The sequence below is a fragment of the Phoenix dactylifera genome, unplaced genomic scaffold, assembly GCF_009389715.1.
Source record: "Phoenix dactylifera cultivar Barhee BC4 unplaced genomic scaffold, palm_55x_up_171113_PBpolish2nd_filt_p 000275F, whole genome shotgun sequence".
Lineage (NCBI taxonomy): Eukaryota > Viridiplantae > Streptophyta > Magnoliopsida > Arecales > Arecaceae > Phoenix > Phoenix dactylifera.
In genome coordinates, this window is record NW_024067760.1 from 582503 (window position 1) to 607808 (window position 25306).

At 42.6% G+C, this 25306-nt stretch overlaps 1 protein-coding gene across 3 annotated transcripts; it reads left to right on the forward strand.

Annotated features, from left to right (window-relative positions):
* Positions 1–160: 160 nt before the first annotated feature.
* Positions 161–25022, forward strand: LOC103706615 (MACPF domain-containing protein At4g24290-like). 3 transcript variants are annotated; one of them, XM_039117800.1, is made up of 8 exons: positions 161–556; positions 653–1218; positions 10222–10460; positions 10931–11132; positions 13863–13931; positions 14054–14240; positions 22645–22811; positions 23954–25022. In XM_039117800.1, exons 2-8 carry the CDS (start codon positions 958–960, stop codon positions 24635–24637), a joined length of 1809 nt encoding a protein of 602 aa, XP_038973728.1. In that variant the 5' UTR covers positions 161–556; positions 653–957; the 3' UTR covers positions 24638–25022. The 3 variants fall into 3 exon arrangements, with proteins under 3 accessions (XP_038973728.1, XP_038973729.1, XP_038973730.1); XM_039117801.1 differs by having other exon boundaries at positions 705–1218; XM_039117802.1 differs by having other exon boundaries at positions 873–1218.
* Positions 25023–25306: the final 284 nt, after the last annotated feature.

Genomic DNA, 25306 nt, shown 5'->3' on the forward strand with positions numbered 1-25306 from the left:
CGTACGAAATGTTCCCGCATAAAACCTATTCTGAATTTAGTACCATCATCGATATCAAATCAGAAGTCAACGTACGTACTCTAGTCAACGTCGAAGAGCACCTCAAAAAAGTACTCCCATATAAAGGAACTATAAAAGGAAAGAATACAACGAGCCGAGAGAGGGAGGGAGGGAGCCGGGCCGCGGAAATCCGCCCGCCTCTCGCCCTCGTTGTCTGTTCGATCGGGGAGCAGAAGAAAGAGTTTTGGTTTGGGCTCCGTAGGTTTTAGAGCGTGGAGAGAACGGAGGAATTTTGAACGGAACCTAGGGTTTTAGGAGTGCTGGTGAGATCGAAGTGTTTCTTTTACTTTTGGTTTGGTATTTCGTACCGTGTGCGCGGAGCTGCTGTTCTCTGACTCTTGGGAGTCGTAATCGAGTAGCTAAGGTTATTCTCCCTTTCGTGTTTGGTTATCGAGGGCTTCACAAGAGAAAAAAAATATTATTTGGCTCTAGAGCTATTGAGCTTGGCGATTTGATCGAAGGATTTCAGTTCATGTTAGGGGAATCTACGGTTCATGTAAGTTAAATCAGTAAATTTGGTAATCTAGAATTTGATAGTCTTCTTTCCTTTTCAATGGATTGGAACTGAGTATTTGTAGTTCTGGTGAGTCAGATGCATAGAAAGTGAGCCCTTTGCTTCGGCATTTTGTGGGATTTGAACACAGGTTTCTTTCGGAGAAGTGCATGTAATGCTGGTTACTTGGTAATATGTCTGGCTGCTAGAAACGGCGGGATCTTGAGCTCCCAGGACTAAATTCTCCTACAAAATAGGGTTCTGATTGACTTTATAGCAACTTCAGAGCTTCTCTTATGTTAAAATTGGGTCTTGCCAGTAACAGGTGTTGCTCGATTTGCTGATTTCTGCTACCGGAAACACAAGTATATCAAAGTTTTGGGTTTTCGCTAAAAGTTCAAGAAATGGCTCTCAAGGCTTCACCGCTAGAAGCTGCTGAGATTGCAATTCGCTCGATTGGGCTAGGGTATGACATAACTGATGATATCCGGCTCAAGTACTGCAAAAGGGACTCACCAGATCCTTTCCTGATCGATCTCGGTAACGATCAAGTTCAAGAAATTGTTCTTCCGGATGGTATTTCTATTCTCAAGGTTCCGAAGTCCATTAAATGTGATAAAGGAGAGAGGATGAGGTTCGGGTCTGATGTTCTCTCTTTTCAACAGGTACGCCTTTTTTTTCCCTCTCTAATTTATTGAACTGTAAAGTTTGATCTTTTTCCCTGTAACTTCATTTGGCAATTTATTACATTATTTACATTCGCTTTGTGTTCAGCAATATTGTTTGGCATAGATTTATGCGGTAGAGATGAAGACTTTGTTAGGCTCTTATGTTACCATAGAGGGCCATATATTGAATTTGTTGACTTTGCATTTGTTTCCACTGTATGCATTTGTGATGACAGGATATGTGGCCAAGACTTTAACGAAGCAAACTTAGGCCAAAATATTTGTGAATTCGTTTACTTTTGTGCTTTAAGCTGAGGTACCACTTTTGGTGTTTGAATTTTCATTATAAGGGATTGCCCTGATATACATGTTTACTAGAAGTATCGATCCCACAAAGTTAATGAGTGAAAGTTGAGTACATATATGTGTGTGCACATCTAGATATTTTGCAATCATACGTACAGTCAATCCAATTCACAGCAAATCATGGATCGAGTGTATATATCCGTTAAATTCTGTAAGCGTACACAGTGCAGTGCTTTACGGATTCATGTGAAAAACATTGAGTTGCTTAAAATGGTATAGAGAAGTGACTGGGTGTTAAGATAGAAATGTCATACAATTTGATGATCAAACCTGATATGCTTGGGCCACCATACAGAACTTGATGCTTTGCTATTTGGATAGCTTCAGCTACTACGATATAGTCAGTGGAAATCAAAGCAATATTTACATCAAAATTAAAATGTAAATTTGGATATAGCCCAGTGGTTGCTCTTCCAAAGTAGTGCTAATGTAGACTTCTGTTGAATAAGTTTCTTAAGGTGTCCCCTTTAGTAGGTGAAATTAGATGAATCTCAGTCCAAGGACTTGCTAATTCTCGTACCAGAAAAGCACTTTGTGTAAATTTAGAGGTGTACTTCTTGTGAGTCAGCTAGTATTCATGCAACTTGGGACATGTTGGTTGCATTGTCAAAAACAGGTAATCACATACCAATTTGCTGTTGTACTGGTTTTGTCCAGTTGGTCTTCAAGTAACAGAGAAAAACGTGTGACATTAATGATGCAAAAGAGTTCCTATAGAACTTTGTTAAACAGAGTTCTTCTCAGATCAGCTGCAGATTCGAGGATTTTATTTCTGTTTACTCTGTTACAGCAGAAAAGTTCGCAGCAAAAGTGGGGGAATAAAGAGAGACAGAGTAGAAGAGGACGCAAGAGAGGGAAGGGGCATGGCCGATTGAAGAGGAATAAGAAGGATAAGGGAAGAAGCCTGCAGCCTTTTTTTTTCGATACTACTTCTAATTTACAAAGCCAATCAAACTCCCAAAACAGTGGGGCATAAGCCCCCTGTCCCTTTCATAGGTTTAATTGGTCAAGTATAAACAATAAAGCAAGATCTAAACCAGCTAGCAATTACTTATAGATATGGACCAGCCAGCTATCCTCTTGATCCTTACATAGAGTCCCTTAGTACTTAATAAAGCAGAAATTAGTGCTGAAAGTCTGGGCACTCATAACTAACTTCTTTGGCAGTCCAATACATCTCCACTGGTTGGCTTGAAATAATATATGTCTCCCACGGTTGTGTTCCCAGAAAGCTTTAAAAAGCAATCTTTGAAAAAATCAGCAAAATAAATCTTATCGCAATCTGGAAAGCATCCAGGTAAAATTGAGTTAAAGTGGTAAGTCAAGGCTCAATAAAGGGCCAGACAAATCTATTCTGGCTAGCTTTTCTATGACCAGCAAAGGCTGGCTATGGCCCCATTTGTCCGACCTTCTGCTGTCCTTCACCTCACCAACTTAGAGAAAACAGTGAAAGAGATAAAATAGAGGAAATGAGTCCAAAGAAGAAAAAAACTGCCTCAATGTGGTTTCTTGCTTTTGTTAATTTAGGAGAAATATGGCCTCTTTTTTTTCTTCAAGAACTCCTAAAATGCAAAACTACTTCCAGACGCATATGCTCAAGTAGCTCAACTTTTACATTTTAAATGAGAAAATGTGAGTGCAGCTAACACATAACACTTTTGATTTTCACTTGCTAAATCATTACTGAGGAGATTTATACGCTTTTTCTAAAGAGAAGGGGGGGGGGTATCTCTGTCATATATAGAAAGTTGTAAAATGTTTTTCTATATTATGAAGTCAATTTCTATATATTTATGTCCTATCCCTTCCTCTTAAACGGTTAAAACTAGACTACTGTGACTCTTGGTTTTACAATTAATTGTGCATTTATTGCATAGGAAACCAGTGATATTTAATATTTGTTATGCATGAGTTTATTTATTTGTTGCCTATATTCCATGAAATCTATATTTATCCATTCAATCAAGATTTCTTCACATCTTCTTGTTTTTTTTTTTTTTTTTTTTGGTTAAAACGGCAATTCATATAGCTCTAACTTGAGTACATCCTGCCAAATCAGAAAAAAGCAAAAGATACAGATCAGGCGGGAGTTCTGCCGTGGATGACCAACATAACTCCCCAGAATGCCGTGCAGCATAGGAGGCGACCCAGTCTGCTGCCCTGTTCGCCTCCCGGAAAACATGTACTGCCTGAAACTCCTCCATCGCCATAGCCAGCCTGCGGGTCTCCCGAATAAGTGGGTGGCCATCTCCATATCTATCCGCCCCCCGGATCCAATCTATAACAATAGAAGTGTCCCCCTCAAGAAACACCCGCCCGGCCCCGAGCACCCGCCTCACGTAGGAAACACCGGCCCATGCTGCCCATAGCTCTGCTCCCACAACCGAGAACCCTGTCGAGCCCCGGCCACCCGCCGCAATCAACCTCCCATGGTGGTCTCTGATAACAAAACCGACTCCTCCTGACCTCCCATTCCTCGCCACACTGCCATCGAAATTCACTTTGAGATAACCAGGGGGTGGGGGTACCCAAGAAACCACCGCAAAACTCGGCGCTGAAACAGCACTACGGATACCCCAGATGTCCCTAGTTGGCCCAAGTGAAGACGAGGCCATGCAGGAGAGGACCTCCTCCGCCTGAAGCACCGCTCTCTCCACCACCATCATCGCCGAGAGCCTCCTACCCTCAAACAGACGAGCGTTCCGGTCCAACCAAATATGGTAGGCCAGATACGCTCTAAGTATCCCTGCCTCTGCGAACATAGGGCTCCGTACCGAGGCTCGCAGCAAGTGCAACAAATCTTGTGCCGTCTCTACCGAGTGATGAATAGGAACAGGAGAGCGCCTCCAAATCTCCCTAGCCCTATGGCAGTGTAGTAGAACATGTCGAATAGTCTCCTCTGTATCCGAACACACCTCGCACTCCTGAGGAACCCGAACACCCCGCCTGACTAGTATACTCCTGGTAGGGAGGCAGCCCCAAGCCACCTTCCATAAAAACAGCGCAACCCTCGGGTGAATCCTCATCCGCCAGATCCAACCTCCCTCAATCACTCTCGCTGGCTCCCCCCTGAACAAAGCCTGAAGGTCCCTGGCTCGCACCTGTGATCGGCCCGACGGCGCCCAGACCAACCTGTCGGTCTCCCCCTGAACTGGCACCGGGAGGCCCAAAATCGTCTCAGCCAACTGAGCCCCAAATGCCTCTCGGATCAATCCCTCCCTCCACCTGCCCTCCTCTGAGTCCAACAGGTCGCTAACCCTCCGGCCTGCTAATCGCACCGTGTCCACCATGGTCGGCATGCGGCCGATCGGCACTGCAGTCACCCAACAGTCCTCCAATATATCAATGGAGCATCCATCACCAATCGCCCATCTGATCTCCGAAAGGACCACCCCAGCTCTGGCACACATCTCCCTCCACACCGGGGAGTGAGAACGGGCCGCTCGCACTCCGGGCACCAGAACGCCATACTTGGCCCTCATCAGTGAGGACCACAAACTATCGGGCTCCATAACAAATCTAGCTACATGGCGTGCCGCTAGAGCCTCCCTCCGCACCAACAGGGACTGCACCCCTAGACCACCACATCTGGTAGGCTGGCACACCACCTCCCATGCCAGCAAATGAATACCACCTCTACCACCTTGCCTACCCCAAATAAAGTTCCTAACCAGCTGCTCAATATTCCTCAAGGTCGACACTGGAATAATAGAATGGGAAAGTAAATAAACAGGGATCGAGGAGAGAACTGACCTAACCAGGGTAATCCTCCCCATCATAGATAGAGAGCGCATCTGCCAACCCTCCATCCTCTGCCTAATGCTGGTCTCCAGATAGGAACAGTCACTCCCACGCAAGCGCCGGCCAGAGAGCGGGACCCCCAAGTATCTCATCGTGCCATCCTGCTCACCTATCCCCAAGATCTCCCTAATAGAATGTCTCATCTCCTGTCTGGTCGACGGGCTAAAGCACACAGCAGATTTCGAAAAGTTGACCCTCTGACCAGATATAGCACAATAGTCCTGAAGGACTCTAGTAAGAATCAGAGCATCTCGGCAAGTCGCACGGGCTAGCAGCAAACAATCATCCGCAAAGAGCAAATGTGAGATCGATGGGGCATCCAGCGCGGGCCTGTAAATCTCCAGCTCCTGGGCGAGCACAACCTGATGCAGAGCTCTGGATAGTGCATCCGCACATAGAATAAACAGATAAGGGGATAAGGGACACCCCTGTCGTAGCCCTCCCGTAGACACAAAATAGCTAGAAGGCGTGCCATTCACCAAGATGGCAAAAGAAGGAGTCCTGACACAACCCATGATCCACTGAATCCACACCCCAGGAAAACCAAACCCCAGCAGAGACTGATATAGAAACTCCCATCGCATCCTATCATAGGCCCGCTCCATATCTAGCTTGACTCCCATCAAGCTCCTCCTCATCGGAGCCCTCTCCAAATCAAACATGAACTCCTGGGCTATCATCACATTGTCGGATATACTCCGACCACCTATGAAAGCACCCTGCTCCGGACTGATCAAACTCGGCAGAACATCCCGCAACCTGACGGCAAGAATCTTCGCCGTAGCCTTGTACAAAGTGGTACAGAGGCTAATCGGTCGAAAGTGACCCGGCTCAGAGGCATCCTGCCGTTTCGGTATCAGGGTAATGAAAGTCCGCTGCCAATCCGAGGACATCACTGCTGAAGTAAAAAACTGCTGTATGGCCGCCGTCACATCCTGTCCCACTATCCTCCAGTACCTCCGAAAGAAGAGCGGTGGAAAGCCATCCGGCCCTGGCGCCTTGTCCCCCTCAAGAGACCAAACCGCCCCCGAATCTCCTCCACCGAGACCGGCCTAGTCAGCTCAACAGCCTCCTCCCCCGACACCCTCACTCCCGGTACCGGCGGCTCCACTCGGCCCCCCTCTCCCCTCTGCTCCGTCCACCTCGCTCTGAAGAAGCACTCAACAATCCTCCGGATAACCACCGGGTCATCTGATACCTGGCCGTCCTCACCCCTGATAGATCTGATCCTGTTCTGGTTCCTCCTAATCACCGTAGACTGGTGAAAGAACTTTGTATTTCGGTCCCCCTCCAAAATCCACTGTACCCTGGACTTCTGTCTCCATAGTGTATCCTGCTGTCTGAGAAGGGAGTCATGCAATGCCAAGTGAGATCTAAGCTCCCCCATCAGAACCTCCGATAATCCTCCCATCTGTGCCTCCTGAACCTGAAGTCTGGAAATGGCCTCCTCTTCTTCCTCTGCCCTCCTAAAGATGTTCCCCACTTCCTCCCGATTCCACCTTCTCAACCTCCGCCTAGTCAACTCCAACCTTCGGGATACCCGATACATAGCATCGCCCCTAACCGGGGAACACCACGCCTCCCTCACCATCTCCCAAGAACGTGGATAGCTAAGCCAGAACTTCTCAAATCTGAAAGGGGGGCGAACTGGGGTGTATATCTCAGTACTCACCAGCAATGGATGATGATCCGAGGCAATCCTCGGCAGATGTCTGACATGATGGTCCGGAAAGCACTGAACCCACCCGGCTGTAGCACAGGCTCTGTCCAATCTCTCCCATACTCGGGCCCGCCCCTGCTGATTGTTACACCATGTATACCTAGGCCCTGAGAAGCCCAAGTCAATCAAACCATTGGCAGTAAGAAAATCCTGGAACTCCTTGATCTTCCTGTTGAGAGTAAAAGGGTTCCCCCCCAACTTTTCCGAAGCATCCACAATACAATTGAAATCTCCTGCTACCAACATAGGGTGACCATGACTTATCAGTCGCGTAGCCTCCTCCCATAGTGTCCTCCTGACCCTATAATCAGTACTGGCATAAACTGCTGAGAGAACCCAAGGACGCCTGTTACCCTCTGAGATCACCAAGATCACCTCTTGAGAGCAAACATTAAAACACCCCAATGTACATCGACCCAAATCCCATGTGACGATGATACCTCCCGACAATCCTTGAGAATCCACAGCATAGAAGCCCCACGCTCGCGGGATCACCCTTCTCACCTTCTGCAAACTACTGCCACAAAGCCGAGACTCTAATAGCACACAAATATCCGGGTTGTGCTGTTGCACCAACCGACGAAAAGCCGGAGCAAAGGAGGGTTTCCCCGCCCCCCGGCAGTTCCATAGTAGGATTTTCATAAAGCACCCAATGGTCCCGCACAACTCCCAACACCGGAGCTGTGGCTACCCCCTGCATCCTCATCCATGCACTCTACACCTCCTAGTGAGTCACTTCGCATTCCCTTAGCCGAAGCCATAAGCTGAGCTAGAATTTGAGGATGCTAACTGTTGCCCTGTGCCATATGGCACAAACCGTCCACCGACCCCGTGCCAATTGTGCCAGTCTCCCCCCCTTCCCTACACATTCAGAGAGGTCCTTCCCTCCGCCGCTTTTTAGAGCCAGCTCCCCAGCATCAGAGGCCACTATTTTCCCCTTCACCTTTGAAGCTTCTGGTTCACTGTACACCCGTGCCATTTGGCACGGACTATTCCCCTTCAAAGCCGATGTCACCTGCCCATCCGAGCCACTCCCAGTACCACTAACAACATCGGTCGACACCGTCAGCAACTCCCCCGAAGCCATCGTCTGCGACGCCGTCCGGCCAAGCTCCGTCAGGTCCGCCGCCAGCGACAACGAACGCGCCAGACGGCCACCTGTGCTCGCGGCCGGCTCCAGCCGCACGTCACCGCCCGCCGATTGCTGGTCCACCCGGGGAGGTCGTTCACCAACAGGCGCGAGGGGCGGAGGTGAGCTCCGACTCCTCCGCCGGAAGAACACCGCCGGCCTCCGGCCCTTCACCTGGACAGGAGTCTTCCCCTCACCCGAGGTCGTCGAGTCGCCCGTAGACAGGCCAGCGCCCACAGCTCTCCTGGGCGGGCTTCTAAAGCGCTTCATCGGACTCTGAGTCGGGCCCCCCAGTCGAAGGCCCCCACTGGCGTTGGGCCGCTCTTCAAGCCGGCCCACACACGGAGCCACCCGGCCCGAGTCCTGAGTCAACTCAGCATCCGACCCGGAACCCGCACCAGGTTGACTCGGTCCACCCATCGGCCGGCTCGCACCCGCCTCCGACACGTCTTTCTCCGGCGTCCTCCGACGAGCCACCTTGGATGGCTTCTGCCACCCTTCAAGGTCGATCGGAGAGGCCGGCCCGTCCCCCGGCCGGCTCGGACTGGCCCCGGACGCCGCTGGCCCCGCCGTCTTCCCAGCATCAGGACGCGGGGACTCCTTCTTCCGGAACGCCGGCGGGGTTGGCCCAATCCGATTCGTCACCAACCATGGACCAAAGGCCCCTGCCTCCCGAGGTCGTTCCCTCCCTGTCTCCGCTTCCTTAGGCGTCTCCGAGGCGTCAATCCCATCACGGACCTCCTCAGACCCACCACTTACCTCCTCCGGATTCAACCTCCCCTCCGCCGGAGGCACAAACACACATCCCACCGCCGAATGGCCTACTCGTCCACATTTAGCGCACGGCACTGGCAGGTTTTCATAAACAAAACCCTGCCAGAAAGGGGCCCCTCCATCCGCCGAGCTCCCCCGCACCCATGTTCCGGGCACAAGCGGAGCAGAGGCGTCGAGTTCCACCTTCACCCTGGCGAAGCCATACCTCCGCCTCTGCTCTATGAAGCCATCCAGCGCCAAGGGGGTACCGGCCCTCGCCGCCACCCTGAAGATCGCTTCCTTCTTCCAGAAATCCATCGGCAGACTGGGGAGCCGTAACCAGACAACCACCCGCCCGAAACACCCGGGCTTCGGAACAAAGCTGGACCGCCACCGGATATTTAACGTTTCAGTTCAATAATTATTCTCTGAAAAGAATTAATAGACTGATCGATACACTTTATCATAACTGCATTGGTTGGTCTGTAATATTTGTAAAGCATCAGTAACTTTAGGAAACTGTTCCTTGAAGTTTGTATGTGCCAGTATCATTACAGGTGAATCAATTAGTCATAGATACCACTAAAAGTTGGTGCAAGTTGTAGATGGACTTTAAAAACTGTTGAAAACTTGACTTCCCCCTCTCAGTAATCGTGCATAAAATCTGGTGTCGTGTAAATGGTTGCCTCCTTCCAAAAATGATGTTAGACAGCATGAATCATTATAACCACTTCAACATACAAGTAGCCTGAAAGGTATACTGTGTTAATATTGTAATAGCATAAGCAGAGGGAACCGTCTTCTTGTTGTTCGTGTCGATCATTTTCTCAAGAGACATTTGAATCTGATGGCTGCTCCGCCATAAGTTGCACTATTTGAACTGCTATATGCAAACAATATCTGATCTAGGTTATTGCACTAAGTTTGGTTTAAAAATAATGGATAATACGATTTTCACTTCTGTAACTGTGAATTTGATATATCATGTTTGTAACTTATTGAAAGCTAATAATTTTAGTGTCCTGATATGGCTTTCTAAGGACTTCATTTCGCAGACTTTTTTGCTTGTGGATAACTAGACTGGTTGATCAGATTGGGGGGCAGGGATAGGAATCAGCTTTGGTTGACTTTTACATCAATTACCATATCAAAAACCAATCAAATTATCTCTTTTACAATGGAGAAAAGAACTTATTAATTCTATTTCTGATGTTTATGAACTTCTTTACAGATGTCTGAGCAGTTCAACCAGCAGCTATCTTTGTCAGGAAAAATTCCTTCTGGCTTGTTCAACCATATGTTTGAATTTTCAGGCTGTTGGCAGAAAGATGCAGCAAACACCAAATTCCTTGCGGTCAATGGGTGGTTTATTACCCTATACACTGTTGCCTTAACAAAATCTCAGATTGTCCTTCATGATCATGTTAAGCAAGCTGTTCCATCATCATGGGATCCTGCTGCCTTGGCAAGGTTAATGAACCAAACAAACGACTGAGTTCATAGTTTATGTGTGGTTGCTCAAGGCCCAAAATTTTCATTAAATATGACATTTTTTTTTTTAATTCTGCTCTTAATGTATTGTGATTTGATTCATTTGCTACGTGGGTAAGTTATTAAGTTTTACATTATATATCCATTTGATTATATTTTTTGTTTCTCATGAAACATTGCTGCATATGCAAATGTTCTTGATGCTGACTTGACATAATTATGCAAGTCTCCATCAGTTTTTTTTCCTTTTGCAGCATATCAGTTGCATTAAGAACAAAATATTTTGTTTAGTGTAAAATATGTCATTTTCTATAGTTACATATTTGTATCTTTTATATTCAGATTAAAGATCCATAGCTACTAGCTTCATGGTACTCACATTTCTTTTTTGTTGATCTCATTCACCGTAGAATGCTGATGACCCTTCATGCTCTTATACTAATTTGCAGGTTTATTGAAAAATTTGGCACCCATGTTATTGTTGGTGTGAAGATGGGAGGGAAGGATGTAATTTATGTGCGACAGCAGCACTCATCAAATCTCCAACCAATTGAAGTTCAGAAGAGGTTAAAGGACATGGCAGATAAGAGGTTTCCAGATGCGAATGGGCAGTATGGAACGAATGCTGATGAAGCATATGAGAAAGATAAGGTATTTCTTTTTCTCATTGGTGTCATTTTCTTCTATGTGTGCATGGTGAAATTTCTTATTGAAACCAAAAAAAGAATATCACTAATGACAACTTGTAGAAAGGGTACTATTGTTAATTTGTTATGATATAACAAAATGATCTTTAAGTTGATGCTGAAGCATCGATGAGCTCATGAAGTATGCCCAGATATCTTTGTCTTGTACTATCTAGTAACTTTTGGATTAGCACAATATATTATGAGAATATAAGAAAGTATGTCAGCCTACATACAGTGTGTAGTAAGTTTTAGGATTTAAGATTGTTCAGTTTGTTGCTTCTTTGACTTTTACTGTCTGGAGCATTCTATCTCAAGAAGAACGCAACTTCAGATTACCTTAACTGATAATCTGTTTTTTGACATCATATTTTGATTCTATAGTAGACAATTTTCGATATCTGAGTCGCTATCTAAACTTGCAAGTAACAATCTTGTTTCTGGTACATATTTTCAGTTCTCTATCCTATAGATGCATAGGTAGTTACCTAGCAAACACATGCAATTTCACTTAAAAGGGATATTGTGGATTTATTATTTTAGTTCCAAAAGTTTTCTAGGCATCCCCTAAAAATTTTCATGATTTCTTACCTAGAGGATTTTAAATTTCTAAAGATGCTTCCTATAATCTTTCCAGTACTAGAACTGTCAAAGGTTGCACGACTATGTCATAGTTGCATGTGCTTAAATTGTGTAATCAATCAAGTAGATCTCCCTACTTCCCAAGATGACTGGGATCCCCATAATATTGAACAGCTGACAATAATACATGGAGGGTGAATGCATCAATGATGTCAGGCCAAATAGAATGTGCTAATTGAGCATTACAACTCTACCCATGTACACATGTTCTTTTGTATGATTTCCATTTAAAAATATATATACACTTTGTGTTTCAACTATTTTTCAATGACAATCTAGGATCTTACCCAAAAAGGCTAGCCGAAAGATAATATTTGGGCTCTTTAGTTTTATATAAGTACACAAGGTTTCTCAGGTAAATAACTGATGTGGGCAAGGATCGCTGAACTGGGCGGTTTGGTATGGTAAATAATTGATGTGGGCAAGGATCGCCGAACCGGGCGATTCAGTACGGGCCGAACCGCCTCGGTGCGGGACTGGATCGGTTCGGATGTGGGATTCCATTTCGAACCCGAACTGGTTGGAATCGGTGCAAATTGGGCTGGAACCGTTTGGAACTGGTGTGAACCAACCGGTTCGTACCGGTTCGGGTTCGGGCCAACTTAGTCTCCTTTTTTTTAATATGGGTTAAGTTGGGAAGGTATGAGAACCTTCCCAACTCTTCCATTGAAGTGTTCTTCAAACCCCTTCAGCCAAAAATGCGACCATTCAAAGAGGATCTAACCCAAATAAGGTATGCTTCCCCTCCCCTACCTCTTTTTTAAGCCGAAAATGCCTCAAAATTTCCAAAATAAGGAGAGATTATGCCAAAATTTTTGATTTTGGCATAATTTTATAATATGTTGTAGATTCATGGATGATCTATACAATCCTACTAATTTTTTTTATTTTTTGATTAAATATAATTTTTTTTAAAAAAAATATATTTTCGGATTAAAAATTAAAAAATAAAATAAAATTCAAAAAATAACTGTAACATCAAAAGCTTATTTAAGGGCATGCAAGCTACTCCCTAGATAAAGTTGGTGTCCATTTATTCAAGTTTTTGCGTGACCATGCGTGTAGTGGCCTAGGCCTAAAAGTTGAAAAAAATTGAGAACCAATAAATCAAACCTAAAAAAAATCAAAAAAAAAATTTTGGCACGCCGGTTCCGAACCGGCACGTCTTATTATACTGTGTGCTGGTACGGTGTCGAACCGGTTGCCGACTGATACGATGCCAAACCGGTCGTCGACTGATATGGGTCTCGGTACCGGTTCGGCGATCCTTGGATGTGGGACTAAAAATACACCCGTACAAATCCTCACATACTCTTCCCATTTAATCCTTAGCTCCTCGCTAGGCTAAGGATTTAAATCCAGTCACACGTACCACAACTCCAATCTAGATCCGTGCTGTAGTATCTCCTAATCTATATAGGTCATGCTGGGCTCGCTCTGATACCATATGTCATAACTCAAGACCTCACCTAAAAAATTTGGTCGGAAGGTATTATATGAGTTCATTAGTCCTGTATAAGTACCCAAAATCTTGGATAACCCAGGATGAAGGAACTCAAATAATATCTTCTAGCCAGCCTTTTTGGGTGAGGTCCTCGGTTGTGACAAACTATATCAAAGCAGATCCGGCCTATAGCCTATGTGGACTAGGGGACATTGCACCACGGGTCTAGATTGGATTTGAATAGATTTGGATCCTTAGCCTGGCGAGGATGCCAAGGCTTAAATGGAGGAAATATGTGAGGATCCATGCGGGCGTGTGTTTTTTAGTCTCACATCGACTATACATAGGATAGATCTTAGGTACTTATACAAGGCCAAGAAACCAAATAATACCTTCCGGTTAGCCTCTTTGGGTGAGGTGCCAGGTTACGCTTTCCTAATTAGATTTGCTCAAACACATTTTTATCATTTATTAGATTTTTTACAATAGTTTCTTTTGTTCTATCACTGGCAACATGATCTTCAAGCTTTAATCTTGCTACTAGTCATCCTTTATCACTAGAAGATTTCCTCTCTACATTGCTAAATTGTTCACTTTTTTTTTTGGCAGGTTGATTTTAGAGAGCGACGCATGAGGTTTGTAGAGTCCACTCCATCAAGTTCTTACTCAGCAAAGGAGGTATAATTTGTTAGTAATTGTTTTCTTGGTTACCCATTTCCTTTCTGTTATTTCAGAAAATTATGACATAGACCAGACTTATATACTGCATCCTTTCATGATTTCTTATTTTCAAATCTCAGGATATTATGCAAATATTCAAAAGGAGGGGGGGAAATGAGAATAAGGATTTATCACATTACGAGTGGTTGAACAGTGTCCCATCAGAACCTGATGTTATCTCAATGTCCTTTGTACCGATCAGTTCTCTCTTGAATGGAGTTCCCGGCAGTGGATTCTTGACCCATGCCATCAATCTATATCTGCGCTGTAAGTACCGTCATTTTCCTTTGAACAAATGTATCTGCTGTCATTCAGTCTGACTTCAGTTGCATCACTTCTATGTGCTAAGGCCAGCTATGCATTTTTGATCCATCCCCTAACAGTTTATTTTAAGCTTCTGGGGCTAGTGGTACATTAACAACGTATCGGAGACCAAATTCATAGGTTTAAATCCCCATTTAGACCAATTCTACCTATTTATTTGCTCGACTCTTTTCCTCTCTTGATTGTTCTTGGTTGAGTCATTCTTGACTCATTCTTATCTTGAGTCATTGTTAGCTCATTAATGTCTTCACATGCATGGTACCCGGGCTGCATGTGGAGGAGGTGGGGTGTTTAAGGCTGGACATACATTGTTGATCCCTTCCCTAATAGCTTTAGCTTTTGGGGTCTGGTGGTAAGTTTTAACACCATGCAAAACTTAATGGTGGACCAAAACATCATTTACTTCCATGTGACATGGTCACCCACTCTCCAATTACACAGCTTTTTTTTTTTTTTGATACAGCTTCATTTACGCAGTTAACAGCATTAAACATTTATAAATTAGTAACATGGACAATTGTTTATTTTCAGCCAACATAATGCTTTCTGAGTAATCGTAATTACATGACATAGTCAATGTTAACAGACTGCAGGCCAGTTAAACTTGTGAACAGAGTCTCCTGGGCAATTTATTCTTTATCATTCAGAAATTGATTTAATTGTTGAGCAGGATTATAGACCAAGATATCACCTTTGCTAACAATATCATTTTTTCATTTTGGCTTGTGTATTAGCTCTGTTCAAGATGAATTAGAGATTATTTTCCATCGATTTTGAGAGTTTAGAGAAAACTATCTTAAGTGAGGTAGAAAAGCTATCATTTTATTTAACATTGAATAGAGATGTAAGCTATTAAGCTTATTTGTTTGTTTAGTGTGCAGACAGAAAAGTACCCACAAACTGGTTTAAAGATATTTCAACGATTTCATGTTCCTTCCCAGCTTGAAATATTCGGAAACTTATGGTCATTAGAGTTTGAAGTGAATAAGTTACTGGAATTTATGTGTTAACTTTCAATGGAATTATTCACATGAATATTCTATGATTATTCTATTATCAAGACGCAAAGATTAATTTAAGCTACAGAATTTCATTCATCTACAGTATTTAAGCTACAGTATTTCATTCATCATTCTCAGTTTCTACTATATATAGTGAAACTTGGGCAATTGTCTAAACAGTCCATTTCTAGTTTCATTTTGTGCCTTTCAGTTATCAATTCTGAAACGATAAAAGAAAAGGAATTTTGCTTTGGTGCCCTCAAAAATTCCTTTTGGCATATTTACCCTTAAAAAAGCAGAAACTGCGTATATGCCCCTCTAGAAATCTAAAATTTGCATGTTTACACTTCTATCATGATGCATTCGTTTCTGTTTTACCATAGATAGGTGGGTTAAAACTCAACGACTATGTTGGCCTTACTAAATCTTGAGGGGTGCATCTGAAATTTCATGCCAACAATAGGTACACACTTTTCAGTTTTCACTTTATGAGGGGATGGGGAAAGTAGTCAAGCAATCTTTAAAGTATTTAGGCTGTCTTCTTTTGCCTCTTTTTTCAGGAAGTGCGATAGGGGTGTATTGGGGTCAGGATTTGTGGAGAGGCAGCTATATTCTTGTATTCCGTCCTTTTTGATTATAGTGTAATCTTTGCTCCATCATTGTCTGTGGATGTAGGCCTATGTTCAAGCGACACAAATCTATCTGTTCCAACAAATTGCTATAAGAGGACTTTTGTGGTTGTCACCTGATGCTTATGTTGGCTGCCGAGATGTGTGATTGCTCCATTATAGATTGAATTGCGGTGGGCCCAGCCTCTCTAGGACAAGATATACCCATCCTAGAGGTTTCAAAGTGACTAGGAAAAGAAAAAAAATTAAATTAGGTTAGTTAGGTGTAGAAGACTAAATCTAAACTAAAAATTGAAGAACTAATTGCATTGATGCTAACTGGGAATTTTGCAAGCTAATATGTGAAAGTAAACTGTGCTAGTAGAAAATGAAAATTATGCTAAATTAAAGAAGAAAGGAAAAGAGATTAAAGATCTTCCCTGGCGTGCTAAGCCCTAGGCCAAATCTCTCCATGAGCCCTATTAAGTCTTCTGCACCCTCTAGGATCGCAAAAGATTAGAAATCACAGTCTCCATCAGTACAAGACAATCTTAGTCTCTCAAAGTATGCTCTTGCAAAGGCTTGAAGCTCCTTTTACTGAGATTCAATGATTTCTTGATAGATTCTGGCTCTAGGGGCTAAGGGGTTTTTATAGGGCCTTTAGGAGTTGCCTGGAGCTTGTGTAACTAATGTGGAACTAAAAGGATTAGGGAAAAATCGCTTAAAAACTTGTGAAAGTTGAGTAAAACTTAACTTGTGGGGCCCTTCTGATGGTCAAGGTTGTGTTGTTGGGAGGCAACCAATGCCAATTAGTATGTTGTTGATGGTAAACTGATGATAGGGATCCTCCGTCAGTTGACTCCGTCCTTCTGCAGTCTCGGACCATATGATGCCAAAAGTATGGCATTGAATGTGTACCAATGTTGGGTATCTTATTGTTGGTTGATCCCAAGTGCGCTTGAAGCCCTGTAAAATCGAAGGATGTGGTGCATGTAATGCAGCAATTCCAGGCCCTTTATCTTGGAATGTGAAACCCTAGGGAATTGCTATTAAAACCACTTTGGTCTTTCCCATGGGGTGTCAAATGCCGGGTGTCTACAAGCTGTTCATGTTCCGTTTGAGTTTGACCATATCGATATCTTAAGCTAACAAATATCTAGTCATGTATTTTGTGACACGTTTGGACCATTTCTTCGAATTATTTGATACACCAAAAATTCTACATCATGAACTATGAAAAAAAAATAATGATATAGAAAAATAAAAAATATATATGAGAGAGGATATCTATTCAACTATTACCTTCGTTACCTAAGTATCTCTGCAATCAAAAGATATTAAGAATGAAAATAAATCCTATAAGAATCAAGCTCGGTATAAACATTAAATTACAACAATATATTGTAAAATGATGACCAAAAATTACATAGATAGGAATTTGGTGGAACAAGATGGATTACAGTATATATGTTTGAACATACACGTTTAATCGGGGGGGGGGGGGGGGGGGGGGGTTTGAATTTTTGGGTATGTATCTACCCAAAACCAACCTGATCCAATAAGACTTTGGGTCTAATTTCAAAATCCAAACCAAATTAAATTGCTTGTTGGGTTCATTTTTCATACCCAAATCCAATGTTTTGGATCGGTTTCGGATCGGGCTAGCAGTTTATCAGCCTCCATTGACACCTCAATCGTCAAATCTCCATTGAATCTTGAGTTTATTGGATGCTATAAATCAGGTTTCATCAGATTCATGGAGCACAATCTAACATCAAATGACTCTTCTGTGATAACCATAAAAGCCTGAATTTATCATGAAGTTCAAAAGCTGCCCCCTGATAATGTGTAAAGATAAGTGTTGGTTGGCCATGATTTCTGGGAGTGGGAAGTGAACCAGCCACATTCACCTCAAGCTCCATTCACCATACAAGGGCTCTATTGGAAGCTTCACCCACCTAAGGAATCATTTAGGGAACTTAATGCTCCATAAACGGCCATGGTAATAGCATGACCGTTGATGATGTATGAAGTTCCAGAAAGAGCCCATGAGAAGCAAAGCACGGCCAACAAATTCCATGGGTAGCAAGAGTTGGTTTGTAAAGCTGAAAAGCCGACAGACTTATGATCAATGAAATGTGGCTCATATAGACATGATCCTATGGGCTTTTGAAGGAATAATAGCCAACTGAGTCATGAAGGACAAGAGCCAACCGGATACATTTATAAAAGGAAAATAAACAGGAGATCTATCTTTGTGATGGGTCGATGATTCGACAAGGAAAACCCTTTTTCTCAAGGCTTGTATAAAGAAGATTAAAAAAACTAATGAGAACATTTAAGCTAGCCCTTGCCGAACTGGTTAATTCAGGAACTTTGGTTTCACATATTTGGATTAAGGCGCATTTGCATGAAGGTCTTCTTTCGGTCAGTATCTAAACCTGGTTAGCATGCCTAGGCTCGCTTTTGTATCCATAATTATGAGGGATCTTAAGCCTATTTCATGTTCAACAAAACTAAATTTTCACTTTGTTTATATCTTTATGGCTCGAAGCCTCAAACCCATCTTAATCTTCATGGTTTTAGGCTAGTTCAATGGAATTCAATTATGGACCAATGGACTTCAATGCTGGCTTGGTTCACATCCGGCAGGTATTAGGGGTCTTCTTGGTGCATGTTTATTAATTTTCACATTGCATTTTGATGAACTTTCATCTGCATGCATTGACATAGAGGTATGGCCTCTTTTGGGATATGAATATAGATATGCACTTATACACATGCATCTTTATTTCCGTGTGCATATATAATTGATAATTCATTTGTATCTCTCTGACATATCAATGTCCCTATGAATCCTATAATGAATGGTGAGGGACGAGATTTGGCCACTGATTGTTGGAATGCTATATGACTATAATATGCCCCATTAGAAAAACCATTAAGGGAGAAAGAGAGAAAATGAACTGGGGAAACATAGGGGCACAGAATAACTGCACCACACAGTGATGTTTATTATGAGTCAATGAAACTGATGCTTCAACTATCAATCCATCCTTGTAATGTTTTGATTATTTAGTGAAGGAAAAAGGATGGGCATGTTAAAAGAACAAAACTATCATGCAAAATGCAGCTGGTTCTGGCCCTACTGCAGCTATGACATTTTGAGGCAATGCAAATGGGACTGCCATCAAAGGATAAGGGCCAACAAGTTCAATGACCATGTGAGCTCTGGCTCATGGGGAAGAAATTCAAGGGGATTTGTTGAGAGACGACCTTGGTTCACGAAGAACAAGAGCCATGGTTCTAAAACCTTCAAGCTGCAACTTGAGATAGAAACAAGGCCTTATATCGGGATAAAAAGAACCATGGTTCTATTAGCCATTGCTTGAATGGAAAATAGCTGTACCTTTTAGATCTATGAATCATATCTCAAAATAACGAGCCATAGCTTGGTAAATATATGAGCCATAGCTCAATATGTAAAGGAGACACAGCCCTGGCTCTGTAGATATATGAGCCGCAGCTGGGGATAAAGAGCCATAGCTCTGTAGATATATGACCTGTAGCTCAATATAAAATGTCATAGCTCTAAAGAATGTAAGGCACACCTTGAGTAGCTAAGGAAGAGGTCGAAAGATGAGATGAGAGAGTGTTTGGTGGGAGAAGAAGAGGAGAAAGGTAGAAGTCAATGGTGTACTGGAGTCCTCGCTAGCTCTGTTCAGAGTATTATATAGATGGGAGGAAGAGAGTTGTGGGATGAGACATGGGTTAGTTTGAGAGATTGGAGGGTGAGTGGGGAGCACACTGACTTGGTCATGGGGGCACAAGGACTTAAGGATGATAAGAGAGAGAAAGTTAAGATGTCTCTTTTTGGTAGTTTGAGGGGTTATGCAGATAGGGCGAAGGAGTTAGGGAAAATATGGGATTAGGAGAGAGAAAAGAAAGAACCTTAAATTGTTTTCAGCTTGGCTTGTGACTCTTTCGATCAATGCTTGGCCTAAACAATTAGGCATTGGCAGCCACAGGGATGATTTATCATGATGTGGTTAAGTGAGGTTCTCTTTATTTGGGTATGGACCAATATGATTAATATTGAAGATAGCCTACCAATATGATGAGAGGCTTACATAGTGTGCTGCTGTAGCTTATGAAGCTAGAACTGGCTTGACAAATTGGTGCAGGCTGCACATATATTGTTCCTCTCCCTTGGTCATATCACATTCATTAATGATTGGATGGTAGCACATTTGATAGATCCCCATAATAGCACCTTTGGGATGTGCCTCAAATGACATGGCATAAATTGTTTGATAATATGGTGTGGCATGTAACGGATGGACTCTTGTAGTGATATAGGGTGATGGATCCTAGCATCTGATCAGCATATTGATGGTTCAATTAAATCAAATCCAAAATGACCTCAAACACTTACTCATCTCAAACTCCCTCGACAACTCAATGCAGATGTTGGCATCATTCCTTCCATGCTTGCTCCTGTTGATCTCCCTCAATAACTCTGCAACAACCTCCCTCAATGCATCGATGCCAGTGTTGTTGTTTGTCCTTTCATGCCTGCGCCCTTGCTTACCTTGATCTCCCTTGATGACTTGATACCAACATTTGTCTTTTTCTTCCAATGCTTTAGACATAGGCAACAATCTCAAACTTACTGTAGGAATCACATTGGGCTAGGAAACTCTCTAGCGAGGAAAGATAAGATTGTGATGAAGAAGACAAAGTAGCTGCAGGATCCCAGTGGATAGAGTTTTCATGTGCAGGTGATCTACTCATGGAAGGTCTGCATTTCCTTATATAACATTTCACCGACCCCATCATACTCACCGTCTCCACTACTGCTGCCGCCGCCACCACTGCTGATGATGTTTCCGCAGGTGTTTGTCTCGATGAGAAAACAGTTAGAGAGGTCATAGGCAGAATTGACCTCATTGAGGCCATTAGTATCAAGGAATTAGAGAGCATCAATGCTGTCATTGTAGAAGGTGAGGAAGTGGTGCATGGTGGCTAGGCAATAGTTGATGAAACTGAAAATGTTGGGTTGAGCAACAAAGGCGACCGCAAAGGGCACTGTCGATGACAGAAGTGGTGGAGGGGAAGATGAGGCTACTGCCAGATGGCAAGGGGGAGTTGGTGGGTGTTAGGGAGGGGATGAAGAGGCAGAGCCAGTGGTTAGGGTGCACACTGAACAAAGGAGTAGTCATGGAAGGAGAAAGGGGAATATAGGAAGTAACCTTTCATACCTAACCTTAGAGAGTTTTTCATTTTAACCTACCACATGGCAGACGTACACACGTGTACGCTTCTCTCACACCTCTTTGAATTGCAATTTGTTTATTGATTAGGATTGTTGTCATCATCTTACTATATTATATTTCTTTGGTCTTTTTGTTTTGCTTCTTGAATTAAAAGAAAATCCATGTGCATTTTTTTTATGAGATGCAAGCAAACTAGGTAGATTTTTTGGCTTTAAGAAGACTCGAAATATAATTCTCACACACTCAAAGAAAAATTTTTGGCTGATTTAGTTTAATTATTGCGAAATGAGTAGACTTGATCAGACATTTATTTAGTTCAGCTCCTGCTAAATGGAACTGTAGTAGGTTTTGAATGTGGTTTTATTATCGCTCTTGCTTTTGAAGCCATGGACTACTTATCCCTTGTCCCCAGCGCACTTTTTGGATCCAGCATAATATCTACTAGGTGTTTGCATGTGTTATTAATATTTATAATACCATATATCTGCAGTATACTTCACTACATGATCTATAAATTCTGTGCGATTTAAGTTGCCATCTTGGTGACTACATTGCCTTATACCATGTACATATATTTTGTTATTGATCTCATCAATGGATAGGCGGCACATATTATATATTGTTTTTGTTCATGACCATTCCTCAATGTGCACAGTAGCTTTCATTGGCATTAAATCATAAGGTGGAGCTGAGAGACTAACTTGCAAGATTTTGTGTCACACCATACAATGAATATGTGCTTAATCTCACTTCTGAGGTTGTACACTATTAGGAAGGTGTAGTCAAAATTAGTGTAGATAGCAAGTTATCACAATGTCTTGCAGATGAAACAACCCTAATGATGGATGGCACGTATCAAGGGCAAATTCCAAGAATTTTGACCATTTTGTCATCCCAGATGTTAGCAAATAGAGAATGCATAGGGTTATCTGGAACCCCATTCACAAGTGTTCTTTAACTGCCTATTGACTAGGATTATGCATAAAATTAACCTGCATTGATGATGGATATTTAATATTACCTAAATGCCCACACCACTTTTATATCATCGCCGTGTATCTGGCTACTTCCGTTGTTCATTTATTGTGTGCATTTTTTGCATTCTTACCAACAATTTTTCTCCTTGTAATAGGAGGAGCTATTCTCCTTGGTAGTGTGAAAGGCTGTGTTTTGTGGACCTCATATTTGCATATTGACATATGCTGCTGCATTGGAGGATTGTGAGGAATATAGAGGGTATCAAAAAAGTTTGTTTTACACTAATAGGATGTCAAACAACTGATTTAAAATCTGCGTCCAAATCAAGTTTTTCACTAAAAGCTTTTTTAGCTCCGCTATATCATGGCCAAACAAAGGAAATTAAAATTCGTCTCCCACCACATACAATACCATATCATAGTTCCTCTCTTTTACTGCTGACTTGTGCTTAATCTGAATTTATAATATTTTTCTCTGTTTACAGATAAACCACCAGTTACAGAACTTCATCAGTTTTTGGCGTTTCAGTTACCAAGGCAATGGGCCCCTGTTTTTGGTGACCTTCCCCTTGGACCTCAGGGAAAGCAACAGAGCAGTGCACATCTACAGTTCACCATCATGGGTCCTAAGCTTTATGTCAATACTAATGTGGTAATGGTTTAATTTTATTGACTCTGGGGATCATTCTCTTCTTGTGTTCGTGTTCTATTTTATGATTTTAGTGGTGAATATTGGTTGTTTTGCACATATAGGCCATTTTAGGTTTTCACCTTTGAAAAACATCGCTAGAAAATGTCTCATGCAAATAGAGTAACAAACATCCCTTTGTCCATGATGTGCTCATTAATGCAGTGTGAGTTACATATTACTCAAGATGTCAGGGGAAATAGTACTATCTTTAAGACCAGATAAAAATGTTCTCAGACTTGGCACCCTCTTCCTAGGAGGAGAACCAGGAGATTAATCAACTCAAGAACTTGGTAAATAGCTCACTCACATTCACTCGTGGCCTGTGTATTTTACTCACTCCTGGCTTTATAGTTAAATTCAATCATGTGATTCCATCTAGCAGCAAACTAAGGGCTGCAAACCTATCTTAAGATGAAGCAGCTGCCTCCGCTGAGTAGGCTATATTTAACCATTAACCATGAATGATTATGGTGAAACTTAAATGGAGAGACTGTCATCTTTTTCTATTCATGACATTCAAATTTGTTTGATTGGATTTTGAGCTAAAATTTGTGTTCTGACCATGATATGTTGTACCGTACCATACCGGACGGTACCAAGCATACCGTACCATATCTATGCTAGTTCTGACCATGGTGGCGTATTGACCCTCCGTACATCAAAAATCTCCGTACCGTACCGTACCAATCTATGCTAGTGCGACCGGTACGGGATCTGGTATTAGTACGGTGAACCTTGGTTCTGACAAAGTTAATGTTCATTGAACTAGTCAAATGGAAAGTGGAATCTTTGTTTAAGGTAAAATCCATTAATCCTATGCCTTATGGATGCGATATTAGGCAAACTGTAGCTTTTCTGAAATTTTCAATGCAGTTCCAAGTTGTTTCAGTTCTGCAGTAAGATTTAACCTGTTGTTCTGGAATATTTTTCTCAAATGAGAATTAGAAAACAGTGAAAAACCCTCAAACTAGAAGTCACAGTAGAACCTGGTATAGCTGTTGTCTATAATTGGTAATTCACATTCACAATCTCTACTGTTTCCTGCTAATGTATACTATAATAGGGTTCTATTCATATAGGTTTCTGAGTCGGCTGTGATGCAGGTTGATGTAGGCAAGAGGCCAGTGACTGGCCTTCGCTTGTACTTGGAAGGGAGGAGAAGCAACAGATTAGCAATTCATCTGCAACATCTGTCTTCTCTTCCTCGAATCTTTGAGCTCCAGGATGACCCCACCAACAGCTTCTCTCATGAATCACATGATCGCAAATACTATGAACCTCTTCAATGGAGACACTTTTCCCACATCTGCACTGCCCCTGTTGAATCTAGTGATTTCTCAATCGTCACTGGGGCTCAGTTGCATGTAGCGCACCATGGCCTCAAGAAAGTCCTTTTCCTTCGCCTACACTTCTCAACTGTTACTAATGCTACGCTGGTCAAGAATCCAGAGTGGGGGGGATCTCCTGGCTTGGCTCAAAAATCTGGCCTCATCTCAACACTGATCAGCACCCACTTTACTGCTGCCTTCCAAAAGCAGCCACCTCGGCCTGCAGATGTGAACATCAACTCAGCAGTATATCCTGGTGGACCTCCAGTTCCAATACAGACTCCGAAGCTTCTTAAATTAATTGATACAACTGAGATGGTGCGGGGTCCGCAGGATATGCCTGGTTACTGGGTGGTCTCTGGAGCAAAACTGCACGTGGAGAGGGGTAAGATCTCTCTGCATGTTAGGTACTCACTTTTGACAGTTTGTTTGCCTGATGATGAAGTGTTTATGGAATAGAAGGTTAAAAAGAGAAGTTGGAAGTGGAGTGAATGGAAAATTTGGTGTCAGATGTAAGTATTCTCTGTATGCGCGGTAAAACAGAAAGTCTTAAGAAAAGATTACTGGAAATGGTTGAGGGGGAATGATGGAGTCTCTAGGGTTGTTATGATGTATAGGGTCGGTATGATTTACCAATTACCACAGTTTCCGGAAGTTTTTTTTTTTCTCATGATATACATCCATGTTCATTGGGTGGTTGCCTGTACTTGGGTTATATCTTTCGATGCAGTATTGCATCTGTTGTTATTTCTCTTAACATCTTGTAAATTGTTTAGCATTTCTTGGGGAAAAAAAACAAACATATAATCTTTGGTAAGCAAATGAGATTTTTTTTCTTAAGAAAGTCTGCAGAGCTCGTATCTAAATCTTAATTTTCAGCATGCATGGAAGTTGTCTCAGTCGAAATAAAATTGCCATATTGAAAAACTTGGAGCTGTCCCATGTGGTCTGGGTTGGAGTACAACCCTTGTTGTTTGAACTGAAAATCAATGAAGTACAACCCTTGTTGTTTGAACTGAAAATCAATTTTCCAGCAAGAGTGAGATTGTATTTGGGAGAACTGAGGCCTTTTTTTTTGGTACTGATGGACTTTTGGGTGGAAGAAGCCTGTTAAGCGATGAGCTCCCA

Excerpts from the sequence above, each read along its gene's own strand:
- LOC103706615 (XM_039117800.1), top strand. The coding sequence starts at position 958 with ATGGCTCTCAAGGCTTCACCGCTAGAAGCTGCTGAGATTGCAATTCGC. Across the intron at positions 10,461-10,930 it reads GATCCTGCTGCCTTGGCAAG|GTTTATTGAAAAATTTGGCA; the intron begins GTTAATGAACCA and ends ACTAATTTGCAG. Across the intron at positions 22,812-23,953 it reads TTTATGTCAATACTAATGTG|GTTGATGTAGGCAAGAGGCC; the intron begins GTAATGGTTTAA and ends GCTGTGATGCAG.